This window comes from Micromys minutus, assembly GCF_963924665.1.
Source record: "Micromys minutus genome assembly, chromosome: 2".
In the NCBI taxonomy this organism is placed as follows: Eukaryota; Metazoa; Chordata; class Mammalia; order Rodentia; family Muridae; genus Micromys; species Micromys minutus.
This window is the reverse complement of record NC_137971.1, coordinates 32939716-32965829: the sequence shown is the minus strand read 5'-3', so window position 1 is coordinate 32965829 and position 26114 is coordinate 32939716. Positions and strand designations below refer to the sequence as shown.

Here is a 26114-nt window from a genome sequence, read left to right as displayed (position 1 = left end):
TCTGATGAGAGTAATACAAATGACAAATATCACACTTTCTGTGTACTGCTGACTGGCTTGCTGTGGGCTGCTACTGTGCCGAATGCTCCTCCTGCCTTTGCAGGCAATTACCGGGGCGCTGGGGCTGCCTGCTGCACGCTCCCACAGAAAGAGAGCCTTTCAGCCAAGCAGCAGGTTACCTACTACTGCAAGCCCACTGCAATTTCCTTCTCTTTTTTTTTTCCCTTCCATAGTCCTAAGTGGGAAACCTTCCTGTAAGGATCTGGAAAGGGTCAAGATATGTGTGGTTTAGCTTCCACTTTCTTCAGAGATAATAGATCAGTGTCTGAGAATACATTTATGCGCACATCACCTGCCTAGGCTCCATTAAGCTCGGGAGCAGTGAGAAACAGCACCTATGTACTTCCAGTGGGTAATTGATGCATTTTTCTTTCCATTCAGGGTACCCCTGCCATGCGACGCTCCCTCGTCCCCCAGTTACGGAGTGGCAAATTCAATGTCCTCCTGACTACTTATGAGTACATTATAAAAGACAAGCACATTCTTGCAAAGGTATGGTTTTTTTTTTTTTTTTTTTTTTTTTTTTTTTTTTTTTTTAACTTTTTTTACCTCTAATTGTGGATCATCTCACTGGCGTGTAAAGTATCCTGCAAATTATACTCAATAGTATAATTTGGTCATTGGATAGCTGGCTCCTGAAATCTTGCTCATGGGATTTAATATTTTTTGTTGGTGTGGTATTTTGTGTGTGTTTGTGTGTGAGAGAGGGGGAGATGGGGGTGGAGGGATGGGATGGGGAGAAATTAGTTAGTTGATTTATCCTGGGCCCTTTCCTATTTATTTGTAGTGAGTTCCCATCTTGTTGATTTTTTTAAAATTTTTTTGTTTGTTTTATGAGTATGAATGTTTTGCCTGCAGACATGCATGTGTGCAGTGTCTGTAGAGGCCAAAGGGGGCATCAGATCCTCTGGGATTGGAGTTAGGGTTAAGAGCCTCTATCTGAGTGCTTGGAATAGAACCCAGATCCCCTGGGAAAGTAGCCATCTCTCCAGCCCCACTTTCACATCGATTAAGAAAATTCACCTGGGTTTCACTTTCCTCTCCAGCAGCTCTGAATGTGCTTGGAAAGAAATAATTGTTTTTGTTGCCCTGGGTTACTGTCAGCATGGCTTCGTCCCCCATCCCCCTCTCTCTGAAGGCAAGTAGGCACCCCTCCAGATGGTGTCCTCCACCAGAGCTTCTCTCCAAGCTGAAGCTTGTATGCTTTATCTGTTTTCAGGGTTTCCTGGTAAAAATAATGGGCAATTATTGTTTAAATTACTCGGGGCTGCTCCTGCAGCTGTTTATCTGGAGCCAAAAAAGGAGTTGTCTCTGTGACCTACCTGGCTCCTCATATGAATGTCTGAAGTTGTCCTTTAGCCACGAATGAGAAGGGTTTCTTCCCATTTATATCGTCTCCTGATGTATTCACGCAGGAAGATGGAAGTACCATCTTTCCTGGAACAAATCATGAAAACTTAATTTTCACCCCCCCTGTGGTAATTTCTTTTACCCTGTGGTGTTTGGAAATCAGTCTAATCTAAAAGTAAGTTATGGTCCGAATTGAACAGAATCCCCATTGCTGGGATTTGTTCCATCTCTGCATTAAACCTTTGCTCTGGGAGCTGTGCGTTCCCTTCATGGTATCATAGGAAATAATATAAAGGAAACTCATGCCCAGGGGAGGTTTAATAATTGAGATGACAGTGACAGCCATGCCGCCATCCAGTTCCTCATGCTCTGAGATGAATTTGGCAGTGTCAAAATTGACGCGTCTCCAATATTACTGTGGGAATGTGTGTTTACCTTTGAGATCCCTAAAAAAAAAAAATCATCTGTGTCTTGTGCATATGTATTTCAAAAGTCATGGGAGACACCCGGTAACGAGATGGCATGCTTTTATTTGTTACTGAAGAAGCGGAGCTCCAGAAAGGGGTAGTAATTTTTCCAAGCAGAGGACCTAATTAGTCCTTACTCGGTGGTGGAATCAAAGGTCTCTGGTTCCTTGCTGCTTCCCAAGCTCAACTGAGGAAGAAAGTCGATTTAGAAAGTCTATTTAGATGCATTTTTCATCTGTGGGTCTCTTTTCACTGCTGCTGCCAAGCTGACTGAGGGACTTGGTCATTCGTACACAGTTGTCGCTGGTAGAGAAAGGGGTGCAGGGAATGCTGCTGGTTTCTTTTATTTGGGTAGCCCAGCTTGGCTGATGATTTTCTCTTTTCCCTGGCTTCACTGGTACTTGTAATGAGGAGGTGAGAATTAGGCCGCACCTGCTTGTCTGCTTCCTCTGACGTTCTCCCCAGAGCCAGAAACATTGGAGCAGCAGACTTAAAAAAAAAAAAAAAAAGAAAAGAAAAAAAAAAAAAAAAAAACAAAAAACCTAATGTCCATCTTGTAAATACCTGCATTTCTCAGCCTGTCGGTTGAGACCCCTTTGGAGATCAAATGACCCTTTCACATCAAGTACCACGGTTGGAAACCACAGATACTGTTTCTAGAAGGTGGACTGGAATCACAGGTCCTGGGAGAAACATTGTTGCTTTCGCAGTCTGCCAAGCACGGGCAATACTCCATTAGTTGGGATTCCTTTCTCTTGAAGAGTATCAGTGTGCATCTTTGCCAAACTGGTTTGTTTGTTTGTTTTTCCACACACACACCTGTAGCCATTTGGAAGCCTCTGTGTCTGTTTACGAGCCACTCATTGATTGGTGTATCCTTTTGTCCTGCAGATTCGGTGGAAATACATGATTGTGGACGAGGGCCACCGCATGAAGAATCATCACTGCAAGCTCACCCAGGTCCTGAACACACACTATGTGGCCCCCAGAAGGATCCTTCTGACTGGGACCCCGCTGCAGAATAAGCTCCCCGAACTCTGGGCCCTCCTCAACTTCCTCCTGCCTACAATCTTCAAGAGTTGCAGCACATTTGAGCAGTGGTTTAATGCTCCATTTGCCATGACGGGCGAAAGGGTACTTACTGGCCAAATGTGTTGTGTGTGGGGGGAGGGGGAATGCGTGTGGGGGGAGGGGGTGAGAACTTGCCACTGTGTGGTGAAAAAGTGAAGGCTCAGGGCCACAGAAACCCCACAGGGTGGTTTACAATAGTGTTTGCTCAGTGGGTGGGATGGGGTCTCATTTGAGATTATGTTTTACCTTCTGAATTCATATGGGGCAATCTAGTCTCTGCCTTTGCAAAGCCTTTTCCTGACTGGTAGAGTTTAACCACAGCATGCCACAGGGAGGGTGAGACGGAAGATGTTGGCTGGATCACTTTAAGCAGATCAACTCAACCAATCCAATAGGAACCCAAAAATCTTTCTTTGTTTTAAACTCAGGAGTCTTCCATGTAGAGTGTGAATTTTCTGGAAACATTAATTTTCCACACATGTGTTTTTTTCATGTTTTAGTGTAAGGCTCCATTTTATCTGTACATAGGTACTCCTTAAATCCCAGAGTAGCTACTCTCATATGCATAATCATCATCATCTCTTATCCTTTGTTTGAGCTCATTAAAGGCAAGATGGGGCTTTGTAAGGGGGAGAAAAAAAAAAAAAAGAAAAAAAAAAAAAAAAAAAAAAACCAAAACAAAACAAACAGGCACATACCATTGTAATTACCAGCTCCTTGACTCTAAGAATGAAAAACTCACTAAAATCCTTTAGTGAACTTACGTTTGAACTCTTATCTCTTTAATCTTGAGGTGCCTAGTAGGTACATTTTCTGTTCATTAACTAACTTGCCCATCTGGAGAAAGCAGTGCCAATTAACTCTGCCCCCTAGAGGCTAACAAAGGAAGGTGAACAGAAAGTTAGGAGTTTTCATAAAGTTTGACTAAAGCTGAACAGAATTTGGGCAAAGGAAAGGAAAGGAGCTGTCTTGAGGTTTCATGGCTGCGATGAGAGGCCATGACCACAGTAACTCTTATGAAGAAAAACATTTCATTGGCCTGGGCTTACAGTTTCAGAGGTTTAATTCTTTATTGTGGGAAGTACGACACCATGCAGACAGATATGATGCCGGAGACAGAGCTGAGAGTTCTACATCCAGATCTGCCTGTGGCAGGAAAGAAAAGTGATGCTGGTCCTGCCTTAGAGCATCTGAAACCTCAAAGCCGGTTAGCAGCGACACACTTCCTCTAGCAAGGCCACACCCCCTCCAACAAGGCCACGCCTCCTCATTCTGCCATTCCCAGTGAGCCTGTGGCGGCCATTTTTATTCAGACCTCCGCAGACAGGGTTGTAATCAAGGTGCACTCTTGCTCTTCCCATTTCTATATCCAAACATCTATCCTTCTGATGTTTCTGCACTGGACACGAGAAAAGTCAAGGGCTTGAACTGACCCAGGAGCATACGAACCGTTGCCCCCTTTTCCCTTTCAGGGTCCGTCTTAAGTCTGTCTTTATCGCCGCCATCCATATTCTGTGACGTCTGGGACTGTTCCTACTATTAACATGAAACTTGGTTCCAGGGCTGTTTCCTACAGAATTAGACTTTAAGGCAAAGACTCCTGTTTGGAGGTAGTTTTATTCCCATAGGGCAGGCAGGTGGGAGGAGAATTTGGAGGTATAGATGGCTGTCCTCAATCTGGCTTGAAAGCATGTGTGATTTCAGTATGTGGTGAAACCTATGATGAATGTAGCAGAGTATCACTCTGTGAGACACCCTTCAGGAATTCACAGAAGTTCGTTTTGCAGGTGGACCTGAACGAAGAAGAAACTATTTTGATCATCAGGCGTCTGCACAAGGTGTTGAGACCATTTTTACTGAGAAGGCTGAAGAAAGAGGTTGAGTCTCAGCTTCCAGAAAAGGTGAGTTTACAGATAAGAGTTTCGGGGTTTTCAGTACCTGTCTGTGAGGCTGCGTGTCTGAAATAGCAGGTCCAGAGTTCAGTTGTGAGTGAAGTCATGACAGGTTTCTTGCCAACATCTCCTCAAACCCTCTGTGTTGGATAGAGCTGGGGGGTGTCGGGGGGGCGTCACAACATTTTTAGTCTGGTTTCTGTTAACTCTGGGGCAGGTTTAAATAATCAAACTCATGGAGTCTCATTGCACTTTAAACACAAGCGCACACACACACAGACGCACACGCACACGCACACATTTTGAAGTTACTGAGTTTATGTTCTATGGCGTTTGGTGCACAGACCGGCAGTTCTGCACGAAGGCAAATGAGAACTGGCATTTGCTACTCCTCTATCAATTGTGGAAGGGAACAGTGGTATCTTCCAGGTTTCTGCAAGGTTCATTCAGTATTTAGTATTTGTGATAGAAAGAGACTAGCTGCAAACTACAGGCTAGGATGTGAGTTTGTCTGGTGCGACTGAGTTCCTGCAGACTTACCTGGGAGCTTCTAGGCAAGTGGTTTCCTCTTTGGAAATAGCATTTCATTCCATAGAGCTCCTTTGGGCCCAGGTTAGTATTGGACTTGAATTTTGATTACTGTACACTGGTCTTCTGGAAACATCTACATATGAAATTCCATTCTCTAAAAGGTGGCTTCCATAGTATTAGATACTGTTTTTGTTTTATTTGGGGTTCTTTGGTTTTTTTATGATGTATTTGTATGTGATGGGATGGATCTGAGCCGGGCTGTTGTTTTATGGTTGGGAGGACTTTTGTAACAACTACTAGACAGGTTGGTGTGGTTCCATCCATCCGTTGTACAGTAGGAGCTGGCAGGTGGTTAGACAGACATGATCACTTTGCTATGAGAGAATTACCCTGCGTTTAAGTGCAGACTGTGTATGTCTGACATGGTCTGAGTAAAGCAAACAATGAAAGATCCATATCTATTGACAAAAGAAACTAAAAACAACAAACAAACAAACAATCAAAACCCCAAAAAGCTAAATCCATCTGTAGTACTTTATTTTCAAATGTTTTCTTGAAGAATCAGGAAAGTACATTTTAATCTTAATTTCAGTTTACATCTAGTAAGACCACAGTACAGAACCATGCTCCCTTTAGTTTATAGTTCCTAACAAATGCCTGCTGGGTTCAGAACCAAGCACTGTTCCCTCACCTGACCTGTTCTCTTCTGCACAGAGAGGCCTGTGCTCCTTTGTACCGGAGTGCAGTGCTCACAGGTCGCCCACCTTGACACCCCTTGCTAAGCCTCATGTGGCCTCTGAGCTGGTTTTCATCCCTAAGGAATGCCAGTTGACTGAAATCAGAATGAGTTGCTGTTTGCACCTGGGTTCTTTTCAGTCTGTGCAGTGTGTTTGTAAGTCATCCAGAAAGTTACCCAGGGTAACACAGTGGGTTCAGCTTTGTTGAAGGACATTGGGTTGTTTGTTTGTTTAAGGTGTGTGTGTGTGTGTGTGTGTGTGTGTGTGTGTGTGTATACGCCTATTCCAGAAGAGTGTTCTGAATTTTCTGGAGTTCTGTGTTTGTAAGCTGCCCAGTGTGGGTCCTAGGAGCTAACAGGTATCATCCTGTATCATCCATGAGAGCTGTAAACGGTCCTAACTGCTGAGCCATCTCTCCAGCCCCTGACAGTCTAGTAGAGCTGCTGTAGGCATCTGGATCCAAGCTTTTGTGTGACATGGTTTTTGTTTTGTTTGAGTGAACAGCCCAGAGTATAATCACTGAGTTGTTTGTTTAATGAGTGGTTTATAAGGGTCTTATAAAATCATGTGATCTCAGTGTTCCCTACACCTTTCTATAAGGGTCTTATAAAATCATGTGATCTCAGTGTTCCCTGCACCTTTCTAAAATTCTGCATTGTCCTACTGGCAAGACGTGAGCATTCCCATTCTTCCTGGTGTTCATCAGCGATCCGTGTTGCCAGGTGTGTTTGTACTGTCAACACTGTTTCCATGTTTCAGTTATTTTAGTAGGTATGAAGTTGCATTTTTAATTCCATTAGCTTGATACTGAATATTGTTGAGCATCTGTGCATACTCTTGGCCTATACTAAAGGCACCTCTGGCTGCAGAGGAAAGCCAGCTCTCATAACAGGCTAATGGAATACTCAATGAACAGGAGATATACTGTTCCCTCTATCTATTGCCCAAAGCTCATTTCTTATATTGAGGAGAGAGTGTTAGTTCATAGAAAAGGGATTATGTAAGGCAACTTAAACTAAATGAAGATTTAATTTTTCGATGGAGCTCCCACTGAAGTAGTGAATTCATAGTCTTAAGAACCAATAATGTGGTCGGCTGTGTGTACAGTGGCATCTCCATGCATGTAGCCTGCGCCTGCTGTGTGCTTGCATGTATTATGCATGTATGCATGTGAACCCTCACAGTGTCTGCACTTCCCAAGAGCTGGGACCACCTAATGTCAGTCCTGACTTTGTTAAATACATAATTTCTGTAGAACACAGGAGAGAGCTTTGTTTAGATGGAAAACTTGTGTACTCACTATACAAAGCTGAGGATGCTTAATAGATTCAATCATTACCATCCTGCCTCTCTCACATCATGGGTTCCAGGACCCCAGACCTTTGTAAGTGGAACTGTTTGCTGAAAAGTCTCTGTTCACCATGTGGGACTACCGCACACTGGCCCAGGTTCATTGTTTCAGTCATCCATCTTTTTAATATGAACATTTTGAATGAAGAGCAATCCACAGGCAGGAGCTTTGAAGAAAGCTCAGGTTCTACTGAACCAAATGGCGGGCAGGGATTCTTAGACAATGTAGTCACCTGATTGTGGGGATTGATTTGGCCATTTGCTCACACAGGATTCGTAGGTATCGCTATCAAATACATGAAAAATCAGTGCCTCATTTGTCCTTAGGACTTGAATAAACACAGTCCCAGTGGCTGTCAAGGCTGTCTCCTAGTAGGGCACATCTCTTAAAAGAACTCACCAACTTCACTTTCTGAACCACCTGTGTGTTTGGAGGAACTCTCACAACATCGCCTTACTAGGATGATGTTGCATTTGGGAAGGTGAGCTCAGCACCGACCCAGTTGAAAATGGCACAGCTGTTAGGATTCTTTACTGTGTCTCTTTTCTCTGTGTGAAACTCTCAGTTGGGTCTTCTGTGTATTCCTCTCACTCAGAGCCCGTAAAATACACTACCCCAGAATGGAAGGTCTGATGTAAGTGGTAGACAGACGAGACCTTTGACATGAGATCTGTTCACACAGAGTTCTGCTGTGGCGGTGGGAGGCAACCTCACCCAACCAACAAAATGAATTGTTCAGCCTTTTAGATGCTTTAAGGAGAGGAGTCTCCAGTGTCCATACATGGGTATAGCTTCAGTGTGTGCAGAAGGTGGTCAATTATAATCCCCTTGAGTGTAGAGCTAGGGCAGCCATGTATATTTACGTTTCTCTTAAGACAAAAAGATAAGCTCTATAGATCTGTAACATGCAAGGTGACCCTGATACCACAGATATGTGTGTCTGTTACAAGGCCACTCTGTGCTTGGGTGGTTGTAGGGGGTGCGGCTTGGGTTGGATCCTCCCACTAGAGCATCTCAGTGTCCAGTCACTCTCACTTGCCTGTGTTGTAACCGGGCTTCCTTGTGTCTGCAAAAGTAGATTTCGTGGGATCTGATGTCTTGGATCAAAGTGTTGGGGATTGAAATCAGGGCCTCGCACATGCTGGCATATGCTCTAAGTTGTATCCCCAATCTTGATCTGACTTTTAACTAGGCTAATATCTTTGGACCCCTTGAGGCTTAAAGAGAATCTGCCAAGGAGCAGAGGTGGGAATGTGGGACAGTGTGAGCACAGGACAAGGGGAGGAATGCAGAGCTGTTTCTTCTGTGTGCCTCATGGGGGCCTTCACTAGCTACACATGGAATGCTTGGGTTGGAACCGCACTGGCACCGTTATATAAGGATGTAAAGCATCTATCTTTAACATTGCCCCACTGTCCTCTGGACCTCATCTCATATCTAGAGATGTTAATATTACTTCATGCTTAAGAAAAATCTATAGGCATGTATCGGAAAGAAGATCTTTGACATCAGACAAGGTCGAGGGTCATTTTCTTTGCGGGACGTGGGGGAGAAAATTGGTTTTTCATTATTAGTGCTCTTAGGGGCATTAAAAATTACAGTTATTTACTTGGTTCACATGTGTGCATACTCATGTGCACATGCTATGTTGGAACTGTGTCCACACATGTTATGGTGCATGTGAAGGTCAGGAAGTTGGTTCTCTCCTTTTACTATGTGGCTGTCGGGGATTGCCTTCAAGTCATCAGGCTTGGGGGCAAGCATCTTTCCCCACTGTATGATCTCACTGGTTTGGGGAGATCTGCGGACAACAGAAGCTTGGAGTAGAGCCCAGAAGAAAATAAAATCCTGCCATTGTTAGAGACTACTCCAGGAGCGAAGGTCAAATTCACTTGTGGAGCTTGCAGCAGCAGATTTGGTCACTGCATATCACCAGTTCCTCTTGCCCTTTTTGAAATAAAGGGGGAGGCCTTGTTTATCTTCCATCCAAAGCAGCTATGGAACCTGTGGGTCATGACCCCCTTGGGGATTACATGTCAGGTTCTACCTGATCCTGTCCCCCTCCCCTTTCCATGCTTTCTGGACTCCATAAGGGAACAGCTTCCTCTTCCATTCAATCCTGCCATCTTGATGTTCTGCCCAGACACAGGCTCAGAATCAACCGAGCCAAGGCCCAGGGATTGGAATCCTTGAGCCTGTGAGCTAAATCCATCTTTCAGTATTCAGTATTGGCATTATGGTTTGTAACAGTAGCAAACTTACAGTTCTGAAGTAGCAGTGAGATGGGTTTATGGTTTCAGGCCACCACACAGGAGAGACTGTATTGAACGGTCAATACCCTGCTCTAGAGGGTCTCACCTCTTTTCGGATGCCTGGCATCTTGTCTGTGTGTATCGCCAGGCGGCCTCTTTTCTTCCTGAACTTCACCTCTAGCCTTTAGAAATGGCTGACTGATAGGCAGAAAGTCCGGGTTCTGTTGGTGACTCTGGACCTTCCTTCCCCTGACACACCTTTAAAAAGTAGCAGTCATGTCTTGTATACTCTGGGAATTGTGAATGGGACCCCGCAGAGAGGTGACACCAGGCAAAATCAAAGATCAGACCTGTGAACCAGTCTCTTTGGTCATCCTTAGGGTTGGTCTGAAAGAGTGGATATATTTTGAGCTGGGAGCTTAACCTCCTGGATACTCAGATTCTTTGTCTATGAAATAAGGAAATGAAATGTGACCATGTTAGGCAGAATTTGTAGGGCTTAAACGAGAAAAGGCACACCAGGCATTTCATGTAGAGCCTAAATATTGGCTCTCGATGCCATTGTTATTAAACTTGCTAAAGTTTAAACGTAACGTTTTCTTCCCACAGTTAAAGCTCGTTGTGAATTGAGATCTCTTGAAAAACTAGGATAGCGGTGATTCTCTGACAGTGAATGTGTAATGGAAGCATACCATACTGTATATATCAAATATGTATAATCTGTATCAGGTCTACCTCAGGAAAACCACACAATATACGGAGAATAAAGAGGAGACACGGTCAGATGGGCAGAGCATAAAGCCTGTGTTAAGCATGTACTGATTTGTTGCATTTGAAGATTGCTGTTTCCTCTCTGTCCTGGAAGGTTACTAACCAATCCCATATAGGTAACGTTCATGCAAAAAAATCTAGCCTTCTTGTAATTGCCTAGTGTGAAGAGACAGCCAGGCCTCTGGCTCCTTTTAAAAGTTGCAGCCAAATGAATATTCAACTTCTCTTCATCCATGACCTCTTCCCTCTGGCCCTCTGAGCTGAAAACAGCCTCATCGCCTTTTAAGCAGATGATCACATCCCGGGCAATTGGCCGATTTCCTTTCATCACAATCTTAGATATCCAGGTGGCAGTCTGGCATTTACTTTGAATTTTGCAAGTTTGTATCCTTGGGACTAAGGGGAAAAAATGGCAATATAAAATAAGTCTTGCTTTCTGCGCTCCCAGTAGGCTGAACGCTCGCAAGTGCATGTAAGCTGTGGGTGTGTGAATTCCCATCAAGTATTATAAGTTGGACTTTGTCTTTTCTCAACTGGTCACACAGGAGGGGGGCCCTGTCCTGCCTTTTGGTTGTGGAAGTTGTGTCCTGCTGTGAGTTAATTCCTTTTAATCTCATGACTGCACAGTGGTGTGTCCCATCATTTCTCCAGAATAGAGGTTAATCACAGTCAACCTGGGTTTGTTACAAATCTTACTGTAGGATGAGTGCTGGGGTATCCACATGGAGCCATTCAAAGATGTTTTACAAAGTCGGAGGAACGAGGGCAGTCGCCAGTTTTCCTGATACTGCTCAGTTCATATGAAAGTACAGAGGACTGAGAATCAGGAGAAGTATTTCACACACACTGCAATGAACAGTTTGTATAGCATACTTGGCAAGCCTCTCTCTCCAATACGAGATCAAGAAGTGATAGGAAATTGTGAGTTTGCATCTTTTGCACGAAGCCTTTCAAGGGACCCACCATTATCATGGTGCTTTTGACTGGGAGGACTCTGGTCTGCTCTGTGGCTCTGTCCTGTCTCAGGAATCTAGGAAGGGGGAACAGATGCCTATCTGTGCTTCCAGGACTGGCTCCTGTATCCCCTTCTCCTACATCGTCTTCAGACAGCCCCCTCCTGTCCTGTACTTACCTGTATCCTACTCTCTGTCCCCAGGTGGAGTATGTGATCAAGTGTGACATGTCTGCTCTGCAGAAGATTCTGTACCGTCATATGCAGGCCAAGGGCATCCTCCTCACGGACGGGTCTGAGAAGGATAAGAAGGTACGTTTAGAAAGCCAGGAGACTCAGACACTGCAGTGTGTCTTGTCCTCTTCTCACGGCTGTGGCCTTGAGCATTTCCAGGAAGCTTTCCTGTGTGTGTGGGGGGGTGGGGGGCTGACCCCTGCAAAACACCGTATCTCTGAGGTGGCTACAGAAGCTGTCAGCACCTTCATTACTGTTAACTCCACTGGGTCTGTGCCCCTGGTACTCGTCATCAAAACCTTAACACTGCTCCTAATAGCTCTTTGAGGACACAAGCTGCCCAGTGTTGTGCGGTGCTTTAGGACATTTCAAAGTCCAGTTTCTCTCCCTGGCATCTTTTTTACGTGGTCTGCTAGAATCCTAAAGACAGATGTGACACAAAGCTATCGGTTTGACATGATTCTGTAAGAATTACTGTTTTCATAGGCTAAGTCAATCACAAGGACGATGCTATATCTGACTCAGAAAATGCTAAATAGTGACCAGCACCCTGGGCTTCCGGGTGTGAAAGTGCCAAAAAGGTGTAGGATCCCATGTTCTGTGTATGAGTCAGTCTGTCTCTGTGTCCCCTTCTCTCTCCCTTTCATTCGATCTCTATTTGCTTCTTTTTTTTTTTTATTCTTTTTTTTCCTTCTCTTTTCTTTTCTTTTCTTTTCTTTTCTTTTCTTTTCTTTTTTTTTCTTTCTTCAGTACTTGACTCATGCCCAGCCCTCTCATAAGCTGTGCACTAACTCCACCAGGAAGCTACACCTTTGAAGCCTAGTTTTTAAAAAATAACTTGACCCATGAATAATTAGTTCTTTATTGTACTGTTTGCTCAGGGAAAAGGAGGTGCCAAGACGCTGATGAATACCATCATGCAGCTGCGAAAAATATGCAACCACCCATATATGTTTCAGCACATTGAGGTGAGTCTGCAGCCTGTTCTTCGATCCTTAGTGTGCTAGTTAGGAAGGCAAACCCCCAAAATATGTGTAAAGCATGTGTGGAGATGACATGGTTCCTGCTTTTCAGGAGAATCAAAAGACTTGTTTCCTGGATGTGGACTCACTTTGGCACTGACTGACTGAGCGCCTGGAATTTTATAAGAGTTTAGAGTAGTGAGAAAATTTTGGGTGCACTGGCTCATTATGTGGATTTGGGTAAAGGCTGAGAATTACCTTGTTACTGTGGGAGCTCAGGAGTTGAAGCTAATGACAGATGCAGCCAGCTTCCTCAGAAGGGAGCTGGGAGAAATACTTAAATAATGTGTTTATAGAAATGGAAGCGAAAGATGTTCTTGAAATATTGTCCTTGTCAGAGATGCTACCACTAGCCTATGACATAGATAGATTTATTTTTTCTTGCCTGGTTTTCTTCTTGATGATGCAGATTGTCATTTTGTTCTGACACTAAGGTCTCTGGAATCCTGTTTTTAGACCACAGGACATATTCACTCTTGTTCTATGAAAATAAGATTGCTGCATTGACAAGGTTCACTCTAGCGGGGCAGTTGGCTTGAGCAGAGGTTCAGGAGTGCCTTCCCCATCTGCAGGACCACATGGGCCACTGCCTACTACAAAATAACAGGAGAAATGACAAAGAAGAAAAACTGTGCAGGGCTCTTCTCTACTTAAGCAATTGACAGAACCTTCCAAAAAACTAAAGCTGAATTAGAGGACCAAATGAGTTGAATTCTTATTAGCTCTGAGTACCCTGACCTCACCCCAGTTTATTTTGGTAGTCATGCATGTCAGATCTGCTAATACTTTCTTACCACCTCTTTCTGTTTTAGAGGCCCATCTCAGCAGGCTGAGTGAGTGAGGCCTGACACCACTATGGCCCTTAAGTTCTTAGGAAAGAATGTATGTATGTATGTATGTATGTATGTATGTATGTATGTATGTATGTATGTATGTGGAAAAAAACCCCAAGTAGGGAAAAAGGTCCTCACACAGATGGTAGAATGTTTGTGGATATGAGAGAAAGCATTTTTGGATGCAGAGAGAATATCTGTGGACAGAGGGGAATCATCTGTTGACATAGGGAGAGCATCTGTGGGCAGAGGGGGAGTGTCCACAGACATGGGGAGATCATCCAAGGACATAGGGAACCATCTATAGGCACAGAACATCTATGGACAAAGGAAGAAAATCTGAATACATTAGGAGAGCATCTTTGGTCATAGGGTGGCATTCTTGTACATAGGTGATCATCCCTAGATACAGGGAGAACATCTGTGGACAGAGATCGGTGTCTATGGCTATAAGGAGCACTCCATAATCCTAGGAAGAGCATCCTGAGATCTAGGGATCACATTCACATACAGGGAGGACATGCATGAGGAAAGTATTGACCTAAGGGAAGGTATGGGAGAAGGGAGAATAGCCATACATTCAGAGAAAGTATCCACAGACAGAGGAACATCTGGTTGCTAGGTCAGTGTGTTAGGGCTGTGCTGGCTAGTTTTGTGTCAGTCTGTCACAAACTGCAGTCATCTGAGAGGAGGGAAGCCCAACTGAGAAAGTGACTCTTGAATATCTGGTTGTAGGCAAGCTGGTAAAACATTTTCTTAATTAATGATCAATAGGAGAGGGTCCAGCTTATTGTATTGACATTCCTGGGCTAGTGGTCCTAGATGCTATAAGAAAACAGGTTGATAAAGCCATGAGGAGCAAGCCAGTGAGTGGCATCTGTCCATAGCCTCCGCATCAGCTCCTGCCTCGAGTTGCCCTCCCTGTTTTGAGTTCTTCTCTTGGGTTCTCTCTGTGGCCTGTGACTCATGTAAGCCAACTTTCTCCTTTCCCCAAGCTGGTATCAGCCACAGTGTCTCATCATTTCAGCAGCAGTAAATCTGGGATGGATGAAGGGGCACATGTCTGTGACGATGAAGAGATGCAGATGAGAGCACAGACATAAGGGATAGTATCTCTAGACATGACAGCATCCATATGCAGTAGGTGGGTGTCTGGACACAGGAGTCCATGCTCATTGAATATTACATAGCACAGTTGAGAGAGAACCTCAGAGTAAGGAAGGGATGTGTTTATAGATCTAAGCAAAATGTTAACTTCAAGAGTACTTTAAGAAGTCCTCACACTAAGCCATTTAGATGTACTGATGTAGGGGAAATCTATTAAGAAGTAGCGAGATCCAGTCTTAGGCTGCTTTGTCACTGTGACTGGATAGGGAGAGTCGTGACCCCCTAAGCTATATCCATCCTTTGTACTGAGAAAGAAATAGATTACAGGGCTGACAGGTGGATCAGCCTTTCTTTTTTCTTTTCTTTTTTTCTTTCTTTCTTTTTTTTTTAATAAACTTCTCTGTGTGAGTGTTTTTTCCTGTATGTCTGTGCATCACATTGGATATGCTGGACCTGGAGATACAGATACCCTATGGGTGCTAGGATTAGAACTTGGGTTCTCTGGAAGAGCAGCCAGTGCTCTTAACTAAGGACCTTCTCTAGCCTCCTGGATCAACACTAAAATTAGAACAAAAGTAGCTCATTTAAAAAAAAATCACATTACTTAGATGGGAGGTGCTTTTTGCTATTGCTGGGATAGGGAGTGGGGCAGCATAAGAAATAATTCCTAATGCTGAAACGCTTGGGTTATGGCAGCTATTGGGTTATGGTCACCTATTCCTGAGAACTACTTTGAGCTATTGCGCTTACCTATAATGGGCTATGGGGACTTAGCAATGATGAAACTGCATCTCAAGTCTTCTTCCATGTTGGGCTGTGTAAGAAGGAAGGGAGCTCTCCCCCCACCCCCACCCTCAGTGTCTGGAACTCTAAGGAGGAAGAGTGAGGTGATGTGGTTCTGGGCAGATGCTCTCCAGCACCGGCTTGTTTGCCCTTTGGGTTGATGTAGGGACACAGACTATACTGGTGCTTGTTTATGAAACAGATCTGAGAAAGCTCCTGGAAATCAGAGCCTGCAGTGGTCAGTGAGTCTTTGGCTGTTATGAGTCCAAGATGCTGTGCATGTTTGCCTGTGTTTTGTTTTGTTTTGTCTTCTATACTGCCATGTATTGATACCAAATAATTCCACAGCCCAAGTTTTGAGACTGGGCTTTTCCCTGAGGACCCTCAAACCTGAGAAATAAAAGCTCTGTTTTATTTTGAGCAGGGACCTCTCTATGTAGCCTACATACATTGGTCTAAAACACCTAGTCATATGCAATTTTATTTATTTATTTATTTATTTATTTATTTATTTATTTATTTATTTATTTATTTATTTATTTGCCTCAGTCTTCCAAATATCTGGTAATAGAGGAATGTATCACCATGCCCCAAAGCTGAGTGTTCTAAATGGTGGTGTGACGCCAAATGTTACTAGTGTATAGATATGACCCTCGGCTTTAGTTTTTCCTTCCCTGCTTGGAGACAGAAATGGGAGCTGAGAAAAACTAGTAAGTGGAGGACCTGTGAGAGCATCAGCATGGTGCTAGCAAGCAGAACAGAGTTCGGTTCATTGTTCGGCTGAGTCGCTGTAATCACAGGCCAGTGCTCTAAGGGGCTGGAACCTACCTTGAATTGTGAAGGGGAGTAGGATCTTTTCTCCCGGGAGGAAAAGCTGCAGTGATTGGATGCAGTGGAGGCTGAAAGGGAGGGTGTGGTTTGCCCTGTGCCCCTCAAGTAGATTTCTCTGCTATAAAGAGGGCAGAGAAAAAGCAGGAAAACCACCAACTGCATGTTTGTCTTTGTCAGTAAAGAAGGAGTTAAGTTCTGTGTTCTAACTGCAGAAGCTGGACCTTGAAGTTCTAGTATTGGTGAGGAATTTATTTTGTCAAGAGAACAGGGGAGGCCCGACTGGGGTCAGTGAATGTTATATAATTGCTGTTCTTTCTATTGATTACTATTGCTGTGTTACATGTATCCTTACGTGACAGTTCTGACCGGCTTCTATCAAACCTTGGCTTTAGCTTGGACTGTGAAACAGTTCCCAGTTCAGCTCCTGGCCAGTGCATGCTCAGGTACTGTTGGGTCAGTGAGCTAGCCTGACATCAGGGAGTCCAAAGCAAAGAAACACCTGGGAAGTCTTCTCAGGGGACAGGAGGTGACCTGGGAGACAGGAGTTTTCCATTTGCTCTGCAGTGGGTGCTCATCTCTTTGGGAACCATTTGATTCACTTTGATGACTCCCTAGAAATACTATGGAAACCATGAAGTTAATGATTATATATTAAAACCACTTTTTTCTCTCTTTTTAAGGAATCCTTTGCTGAACACCTGGGCTATTCGAATGGGGTCATCAATGGGTAAATACCCCTCCCTTTTTTTTTTCCTTTCAAGATGCATTGTTATTGGACTTCTCTAACCTCTTTTCTGTAGCTTCTCCTGTCCTACGAGCACACACTGCCAGCCTCCTTAGCCCTCCTTGCTCTCCTGCAAAGGGACAGAAGTTGCTAAAGGAAATGACAGCAACTTGACCTTGTACTTTAAGCAGCATAAACATCTGCATGCCCTGAGCAAACATCTATTCAAAAGGCTATAGATCTCATCTAAGAGACTTACCAGTGGTTTTCCACTCTAAATGTGTTTCGGTGTTGAGCAGGGTGACTGCCAACCTAGTAGCTTGGGCTCGAAGAGTGTTTCTCTTGCTAATCTATGGATGTTTAGCGTGCTGATGCCCAGAAGAAAACGTCTTATCTGCCATGAATGAATGGTCAGTTTTTCAGTCCAGTTTTTGTAATATGATCTAAGAAGGCTTTTGTTGTTGTTGCCGTTGTTGTTGTTGTTAGCATGAACAGAGCCAGCCACACCTTGCTGCAGAGAACCAGTGAAGTTTAATCTACACAGAATGTTTTGTGTCTCACCACAATGAAACATTAGGATAAATGTGTCCACAGGAACACACTTAGGGCCACTTTTCAGTCCTTTCTTCATTTGTCCTCTGGTCCTTGAGGTACAGGGTGAGCTATTGAAGGTCAGGTCTCAGAGTGAGGGATGGACAACAGGAAGACAAACAGGAAAATGGATCTGTGAGGAACAAAATGCACCACGGCACAAATTCTGCTGCCCAGTGATAAGCTTGCACCACTGTAGACCGCATGCATGTGGGTGATTGTTTCAAACAGTTTCAACCCTAAAAGTAAATTTCAGTATTCCACACCATGGTCCTGTTGGTTTGAAAACAAAAGGTTTGCTGTGGAGGAAGGCGCTACTCCATCCTTCCTCCTTACCATAGCATTGGTTCTCCATCATGTTTTACCTTATGCTCCTGCCTTAAGTCAGGACTTTATCCCTCCGCTGTGTGCTCACAGGGTGCCCATGGCAACCCGTGGAACAGGTTACTCAAGCTTGTGCTCCTGTTTACAGCACATCAGTGGCTGCCCATTGCATTGAAACCCAGAGCAGTCCATAGAGGACTCCCCAGTACCAGCTCCCTTCCCACCTCCCCATTCTGCCCTCAGGGTCTGCTCTGGCCTCACTCATGCTCACCATTTCTTAGTCCTAATTTGTGAGACATGCTGACCTGCACTCAGCGGGCCCTGTGCAGATGCTTTTATGTTTCTTTCCTTGCAATCTCCTCACCATATACACGCCCTTGGTTTTCACCTAGCTGACTTTCCCCTCATCGGTTCAGGTTTTAACAATCATGTTTTCTCTCCAGGGGAGCCACTGACCACACACACACACACACACACACACACACACACACACACACACACACACAAAGTCAATGATTGGCAAGCTTTACCAGTACAGAGCTACATAGATGGGGGAAATACGTTCAGCTTTGTGGACCACAAAGTCTGCAGTACCTGGCAGACTTGGCTCCTGTAGGGTGGAATCAGATAGACAGAAATGCATGGACATGACTGTGCTTCAGGAAGACTTCATTTCCTAAAGGACCTGCGGTGTTGGCACACTTTGAGTTCTCGCTGCCCCCTGCTGATTTTCCTTACTGTCCCAGCCACATTGTACATTTTTACATTTTACCACTGTGTGCCTGCCCATGTTGTGTTGGCACCCAGTAGGTGCTCCATAAGTATTTGAGTGAATCACGAGTGTCCTAAGTAACCTGGTGGTACACTGTGAAGAATCGGAGGGGCATGGAAGGGTTCCCTTTTCTTTCGGGCACCGCCATATATAGAGCATGAACATCATACCATTCATAGGTTTTGTAGGGATGGGCGTTTTCCCTCGTTAAATGCTTGCATGCTTTAGGAGCTGATGGCCCTGTCTTCATTCATCCTCCCCCAGTTCCTTATTGAATGTTTACTGTGTGTAGGGCTCTCTCGGAAAAGCCGTAAGCACTTCTGGTTCTTTCAAGAAGACAGCAGTAATACTGCCTTCTTGTTTTGCATTTTCGGGTTCAGGGCTGAGCTGTACCGGGCCTCAGGAAAGTTTGAGCTACTTGATCGTATTCTGCCCAAACTGAGAGCGACTAACCACCGCGTGCTGCTTTTCTGCCAGATGACGTCACTCATGACCATCATGGAGGATTACTTTGCTTTTCGGAACTTCCTTTACCTGCGCCTTGACGGTAAGGGCTGGAGACACCAGACTCGAGCCTCACTTCTGAAAGTGAAGGGGACATGGTTCCCTGAGCTCCAATCTCAGCCAAAAAGGAGGAGGAACACTGAGAAGTGGGTCTGCTGGATAGGGAGCTTTTGTCCTCTGTACCCTTCAGATTGTTGGTGTGATTTCCAATTGTTTGTCCCTCAAACACATCAACACGGAGACAGAATCTTATATGAGCACCGCAGTTGTACAGGGGCAGAACTGCTCAACCCTCTGGTTTCTAGTCTCAGCTGCGTGTACCATGGAATATGCTAATAAGCCTTTGACTTCTTCAGAGGAGACTTCCCTGGGGATACACTCTGTGTCTCCTTTACCCAGCAACAATGTAATGGTTCATTTATGAGTTTGCCATTGAAGCCTGTGTCTCTAAGATATAAGCACAGGCCACATGAGACTTCATTGCTTCCTGGATTTAGCCAACTGTCTTAGTCAGGGTTTCCTCCTATTGCTGTGATAAATCACCACAAAAAAAAAAAAAACAAAAACAAAAACAAAAAAAAAAACTGGAGAGGACAGGGTACAGGGTTTATTTCATCTCAGGACTCCAAGGATCCCACACAGAGGAACACTTCTCCCAGGCTTGCTCTCTCATTCTTCTTATCCATCTCGGTGTTTGTCCCTCCCACAGTGAGCTGGGCCCTCCAACTTCACTCATCAATCAAGAGAATGTCTCACAGGCTTGCTCAGGGGCCAGGCTGGTAGAGACACTTTCTCAATTGAGGTTCCCTCTTCCCAAATGCCTCTAGCTGTGTCAAGTTGTCAGAAACTAGCAGCACAGAAACTATTTAAAGAAGCCGGCTAAATTTAAGAAGGAACTCAGACTGGGCCTGGCAGTGTGCACCTTTCAAACTAGCACTCAAGAGACAGAGTCTGGTGGTTCTCTGAGTTCAAGGCCTGCCTGTTCCAGACCAGCCAGGTCCACATACTGAGACCCTGTCTCTAAAAGAAGAAGTGGGGGGAAAGAATGAAATTCAAATATCCCATTAATAAGCAAATATGAGTAGAAGGAAATATACATTTAGAGTTATTACCTAAATTACAGAGATAAATTGAATACTGACCATAGTATTTCAGAGATTCAAGAAATAGCCGTTTTGAAAGTCTGACAATGGATCGTGTAGTCAAGAAGTGTTGTGCAGGGTCAAGAGCAGGCTTCATACAAGACGCAGGAGACCCTGGATGCATAGAGCTGAGCCTTTCTAATAACCATTTTATCTGATGCAGTGTGATGTTATTGTTAAATGAGTGCGAAATTAAAATGTATGTTCCATTGGAAGGTTTGGGGTTACTTTGGGTCCCATGTGTTCCCTCTCCCCCCACCCCCATACCTGGCTAATTAGAAATAAATCGGACCTACTTGGTAAATATTTTCTTTCTTGAGTTCTTAGGTTCATTTTCTGTATGGCCTACCTCTTGGGGTCTTATTAAGTTAACTTTAGCTTTTTTATTCTTAGGAAATTTCTAAGACAAATAAAGCTCAGTGAAAAATTAGAAGCCACGACAGTCTGGCAGTGTGTTCCAGGTGTTCCTTCTGGCAAGTTCTGTCACTTTCAACACAATTGCCCCTTGCTGCTGATTGTGTTCCTGTAATGGGTTATGTCCTGCATCAGAGTCTGGCACTCTGTGAAACGGACGCCAGTGCTGAGCACATTAAATCCTGTGCATCTGTGGGGAAGTTGCCTGGGGTCTCTGGTGGAGACTAAATAATATTTTGACTAAATAATATTGATGCTGTTAGTTTTCAGTGGTCTGTTTTGCCCTTGAGGTTATTTCATCCTTGGTAGACATATTTCCAAGTTGCTCCTATTCATATCTTACTAGATAGTTTCTCAGTGGTTAAAACCATTGAAGGTTAAAACCTCGGAATACCTAGAAGCCCGGTTTCTGTCCTTAGCTATTAAGGAACTGCTGCTGTTATTCGAACTCTCTCCATTTTAGAAGGTTGACGGCTTGTTTGCCTTTTCCTTCAACTTAAGGTAGAGGATAAACATGTGAATGATGAATCCTTAAAACTTAATACTGGAAAGGCCATTACTTACGGACAAGAACATTTAAAGATGCAAAGTGTACCTGCAGCAAGTTCTCAAACTGAATCCTGTGTAGGAAGGAGATCAAGTATAAGGTTTGGGAGTTCTTTAAGACTTGGTTGTAGCTCGGTGATAGAGCACATACCTTCCATGTGCAAGGTCCTGGGTTCAATCCCCACTACCACTAACTAAAGGGCTATAGTTTAGATCTTCAGTTTTCTCCAGCATCCGTCCTCTTTTTAAATTCGTGGTTCCCAGAGTGCTGGGAGGTGATTGAACCTGTGGGGCCTAGTGTCTGTATCACTGGGGACAAGGAGATGATGGGCCCCATTCCTTCCCTTATGCTTTTGTGGGTGTCCTAGTCCCAAGATAGGCAGCTTCTCTCTTCCATACACTTCTGCCATGATGCTACTTTGTGATGAGCACATAGCAAACTCACTGTGTGACTCACTCGCTCAGAGAGTTTCCAAACCTTCGAGACAAAAGGGAAACTTTTTTTTTTTTTTTTTTTTTTTTTTTTTTTTTTTTTTTTTTTGCATGTGTAGAAAAATGGTGACTGCAAAGGCTGGTGTAGAGAAGTTCTCCTGAAGAACAAAGTGTGTCTCATATTAGCATCACGGACAAACAGTCTGCTCTAATCTCAGAAAGTCATTTCTGAAATAATAAATAAGATTTGCACATTTCAGAATCCATTCAGTAAGCCACTCTTCCTCAAGTCTGGATTTCTGCAGTTTCCCCTGGAAGGATTTGAGCAGTTCACCAGCCTCCAGACCCCCTCTCCAAAATCCAATTTAGAAAGAAAGAGGAATCCAAAGAGCATTGCTTTGTTATGTGAGGAGAGGCCCCAGACCCTCGTTCCTAATCCCCACTTGCTATATTTGGGGGGTTGAGTCTCTTCCCTCCTGAGGATGCTCATTATTTTTTACTAAATATGAAAAACAGATCCCCCATGTTTGGGAACTTGACCATAGTGAGTAACTTGATTCCTCTAGCTGGAGTCAGTTAAATGTTTTAATCCTCTGAAATACATTGTGGTATATTTTCATCCAAAGAGGGAAAAAAAAAGAACACCATGTAGGAATAATATTTGTACAGCAGCCAGCCAGGGAGTATCATGTAACTCCCTTAGATTTTTCCCATCATCCCATTCAGAATCCAGTATCCACTTCCCTAGTGAAATACATTCAGATGGGACACTGGTGGAGTCTTGTGCTGTTCCCTTCCACAGTAAGTTTTATGGAGAGGAGGGACAAATACATTCCAGATGGCTAGAGCAGAATACAGGTGTGGCCACCAGTGAACGTCACAACCTAGGATCCATGATCTCTGCTGAGTCTCTGTTCCTCCTTCAAAACTCCTTATCACGACCACCCTGGTATCTAACAGCCTGCTCTGTGGACTGTTGTTTAGCATTTTTTAATCCAACACAGAAAGTTATCCTTAGAAACACATAGGGTCTCTTCCATATTGCGGCTTCAGGTCTGGACGGTAGAGACCCTTCCTTCAGGGTTGCTCACAGTGACAAGCTTTCCTCAGCTGCAACCCAAACTCTGAGGCAGTAGGAGAGCAGCTTCTTTCTGTTTTAATTCTCTTGGGGGTAAATAAGACCTTGTTCTAATGCCTCTCAGGAAAGTTGTTTTTACCAGTATAAGCACTTTGTAAGCATATGAGTGTACACGTATGTGGGTGGTTTTTAAACACTGTTATTTTTAATTCCGGAAATAAGTCCAGGAAATTCGTTCATTACTTCTTAAAGTAAGACTGTTCTGGAGTTTGTGAAGTTGCAAAGGTCAGAAAAGTGTAAACACCCCTTTCCTTCCTTTCTTTTTACTAATTGCAAACTCCTTCCAAATCTCCCGAACCCCCAACCATTACCTCACTGGTGCTGAGGAGTGTTGGTGCACCTCTAAAGGAAACAGGCACATTTGTCTACTTCTTCCTTTTCAAGGCAGGAGTTAATTGGCAAATTTATTTTTCTCTTATCCCCTCAGGCACCACCAAGTCTGAAGACCGTGCTGCTTTGCTGAAGAAATTCAATGAACCTGGGTCCCAGTATTTCATTTTCTTGCTGAGCACACGAGCCGGGGGCCTGGGCTTAAATCTTCAGGCCGCAGACACAGTGGTCATCTTTGACAGTGACTGGAATCCTCATCAGGTACGTGCGTCTCTGTGGGCGCCAAGCATCCCCTCTGGAGTGGAAGGGAACAATTATCAGTTTCATCACTCACACTTATAGGACAAAGCACACCTCTAAATGACTGGGCAGTTTCTCCAAAGGAGAAATAGCCCAGCCAATTACTATGGCCATTTTCTCATTTCCCTCGGAGCACAGCTATTCTGTGTTATGCCCAAGCCTGTGAAGAGCCCAAGAGTGTGCTGGAAAACTCACTTCCTCAGTCTTAATCCCATCTCTTGGGATTGCCGTTGAGCAAATTACATCTGGTGAAGGATAAATCATCAGAAATGTTTTAGGGGCTGTGAGCATAGCTGTCGTGAGGCCCTGGGTCCGGCCTCCAGGTCCAGTAATAACAACAAACTGAAGAACATGGCAGCTAGCAATCGCCCAGTTCCCTCCGCACCTGACTCCTGGTGTGTGTTGCTTCACTCTGCTCTCACAGCTGCTCGGAAAGGTCCTAGGGGTTACCACTGACATCTTTGCCTTTCAGAGAATGAATCCTGAGCAAGTTAAATAATGCCTTCAAGGATACTTAGTATAGGGTAGTTAATCTTGCCTTCAGTTTCTATATCACTTAATATCACACACACAATCTCATCAAATATCTGTTATTGCTAGAGCGATAGATACATATTCTTTTAAAGAAGTATTTTGGTGGTTCCCTATAGCTGTTGACTAGATCTTTTCTCCCCGGGGTTTCCTGACTGACCCTGGGAAGTGGGACTTGTGCCTGTGAGACACATGATAGAATGTTAAGAGCAGTGCTTTCATTCCCATTGTAATGACTCATGGATTCCAGCTGATAAGACAAACTCAGTGTCCGTCTCACCCCAGCTACTAGGAATTGACTATCCCACAGCAGGACCCCAGCTACTAGGCGATTGATTGGCCATCTATAGCAGGATCGTGCCCATCCCATGGAGACAGGGAAGGGTGAGTAGGAGGGACTTCCAAAAGTGCTGTTGGCAGGAAGTGTGGAGTACCTGCTTCCTGTTTCCTGCTGCTGCACCCCCTGGTTGGTATCTAATGCACTGGGCCTGGACCTGTGTGTTGAGCCTGCATCTCAGCTATCCTCTGCTAGTGAGCAGAGTCCAGCAGAACTAAGGGTAGGAGCTTCCAGCAGAGTTTGCTTGCTTCACATTCAGAGGCAGTTTTTATGTGTTTATTTCAATATCCCTGATTGTATTGTGCAGCAGCAGGCAGGGTTTCCATCACGGTGACACATCTGCAGCTTCCTTCCTACCTCTTTGCTTTCAATGTCTGAGCTACCTGGAAGCGCAGGGAGAATGCATAAATTCGGAATTACCAAAAAAAAAAAAAAAATCCTGCATTTTTTTCAGGCTCTTCAAACTTGTCTAGATGTTCCATAATCGAGTAGCAAAAGTCAACCATAAACTCTCCCAAGAAGCTTTCTTCTCAGCTGGGCTCTTGAGTTCAGGCATCATGTCTTTGTTCAGTGTTGTCCTGCTGTGAAGAGACACTGTGACCATGGCAACACTAGTAAAGGAGAACATTTCACTGACGCTGCTTATGGTTGAGGCTTGGTCCGGTATCATCGTGGAGAAGAGTATGGCCTCCTATAGGCCGACATGGTGCTAGAGAGGTAGCTAAGAGTTCTGGATCTGGATCGGAAGGCAGCAGAAAGCGAGCTAGACGCTGGGCCTGGCTTGAGTTTCTGGAAGCTGAGTGACACATTTCTTCCAACAGGCCACACCCACTTCATCAGGGCCACACTTCCTCATAGGACCATTCCCTGTGGGTGTGTGGGGACCATTTTTATTCAGACCACCACACATCCTCACGCGTAAATGAAATGATGAACTTTGAGGCTGCTGGTTGAGACCCTAGACACAAACAGAACTTTAGTATCACAGCAGGGAGATTGCAAGTAAGTCCCATCGGGAGTTATGGAGTGACTTCAGGGCCAGCCTGGGCAACTTAGAGATACATTGTCTCAAAAAGTAAAAGCTGGGCCAGGAATGTAGTTCAATAGTTGAAAGCTTGCCTAAAATGTTAGGAGAGGTTGGGAGTTATTCTCCAGTACTGCCACAAAACAAACAACAAAACCCAGAGTTAAACAAAAACATAGAAAGAAACCTTAAAAATATTAATTCATTCAATAATTACAGCATTTTTTTTTTTTTTTGTTTTTGCTATTGGCCTGGGGGACACACATTTTTTGAGCCTCCCCATCTAAGGAATGCTAAATAGACAGGCTACTTTCCAAATAGACAGGAGATCTAGAAACAAAGCCACACTTTTGCTTCCCCACCAAAGCTGTTGCAACAAGTTCCCAAGGACTATTAGACTCCCTGTCCTGACTCTGTCATCTGCTGCCACCTGCCTTAGTGCTGTGGTTTTGTCTTTTAAGAAGTAGGTCAGAAGAATGTACCTTTTGGCAAGTTCAATCTGCTTCTCCAGAAAGAGGAGATGAGTTTTCATAGTTGGAGTCTAAATACGAAGCTAGTGGTTGGTAAAGTGGCTAGCCCTTTCTGCTTCTGGCTTAGGGAGTCCAAATCTTTAGGGTGAGACTTGTTACGGAAATAATTGGCTTACCTCACTTCTAGTGGAAAGGTTAATGACACAGAGCCTGTCTGTCATTGGCTGCTGCTTAGATATCCTGGTAAAGATGTGTTAGAAGAGATGATTGATTCAAGCCCTCCTCAAGGAA

The 26114-nt window shown here is 44.3% G+C and overlaps 1 protein-coding gene across 4 annotated transcripts in view; it reads left to right on the top strand.

Annotated features, from left to right (window-relative positions):
* The window catches only part of SMARCA2 (SWI/SNF related BAF chromatin remodeling complex subunit ATPase 2), a 164805-nt gene that overhangs the window by 71941 nt on the left and 66750 nt on the right, over nucleotides 1-26114 (top strand). For all 4 annotated transcript variants that reach the window (XM_080912453.1, XM_080912454.1, XM_080912455.1 and 1 more), the window contains exons 17-24: nucleotides 442-552; nucleotides 2769-3011; nucleotides 4736-4849; nucleotides 11639-11746; nucleotides 12550-12636; nucleotides 16925-16971; nucleotides 19036-19202; nucleotides 23259-23422. In XM_080912453.1, the coding sequence (XP_080768579.1) occupies nucleotides 442-552; nucleotides 2769-3011; nucleotides 4736-4849; nucleotides 11639-11746; nucleotides 12550-12636; nucleotides 16925-16971; nucleotides 19036-19202; nucleotides 23259-23422 (1041 nt within the window). The remainder of the gene's footprint in view (nucleotides 1-441; nucleotides 553-2768; nucleotides 3012-4735; nucleotides 4850-11638; nucleotides 11747-12549; nucleotides 12637-16924; nucleotides 16972-19035; nucleotides 19203-23258; nucleotides 23423-26114) is intronic.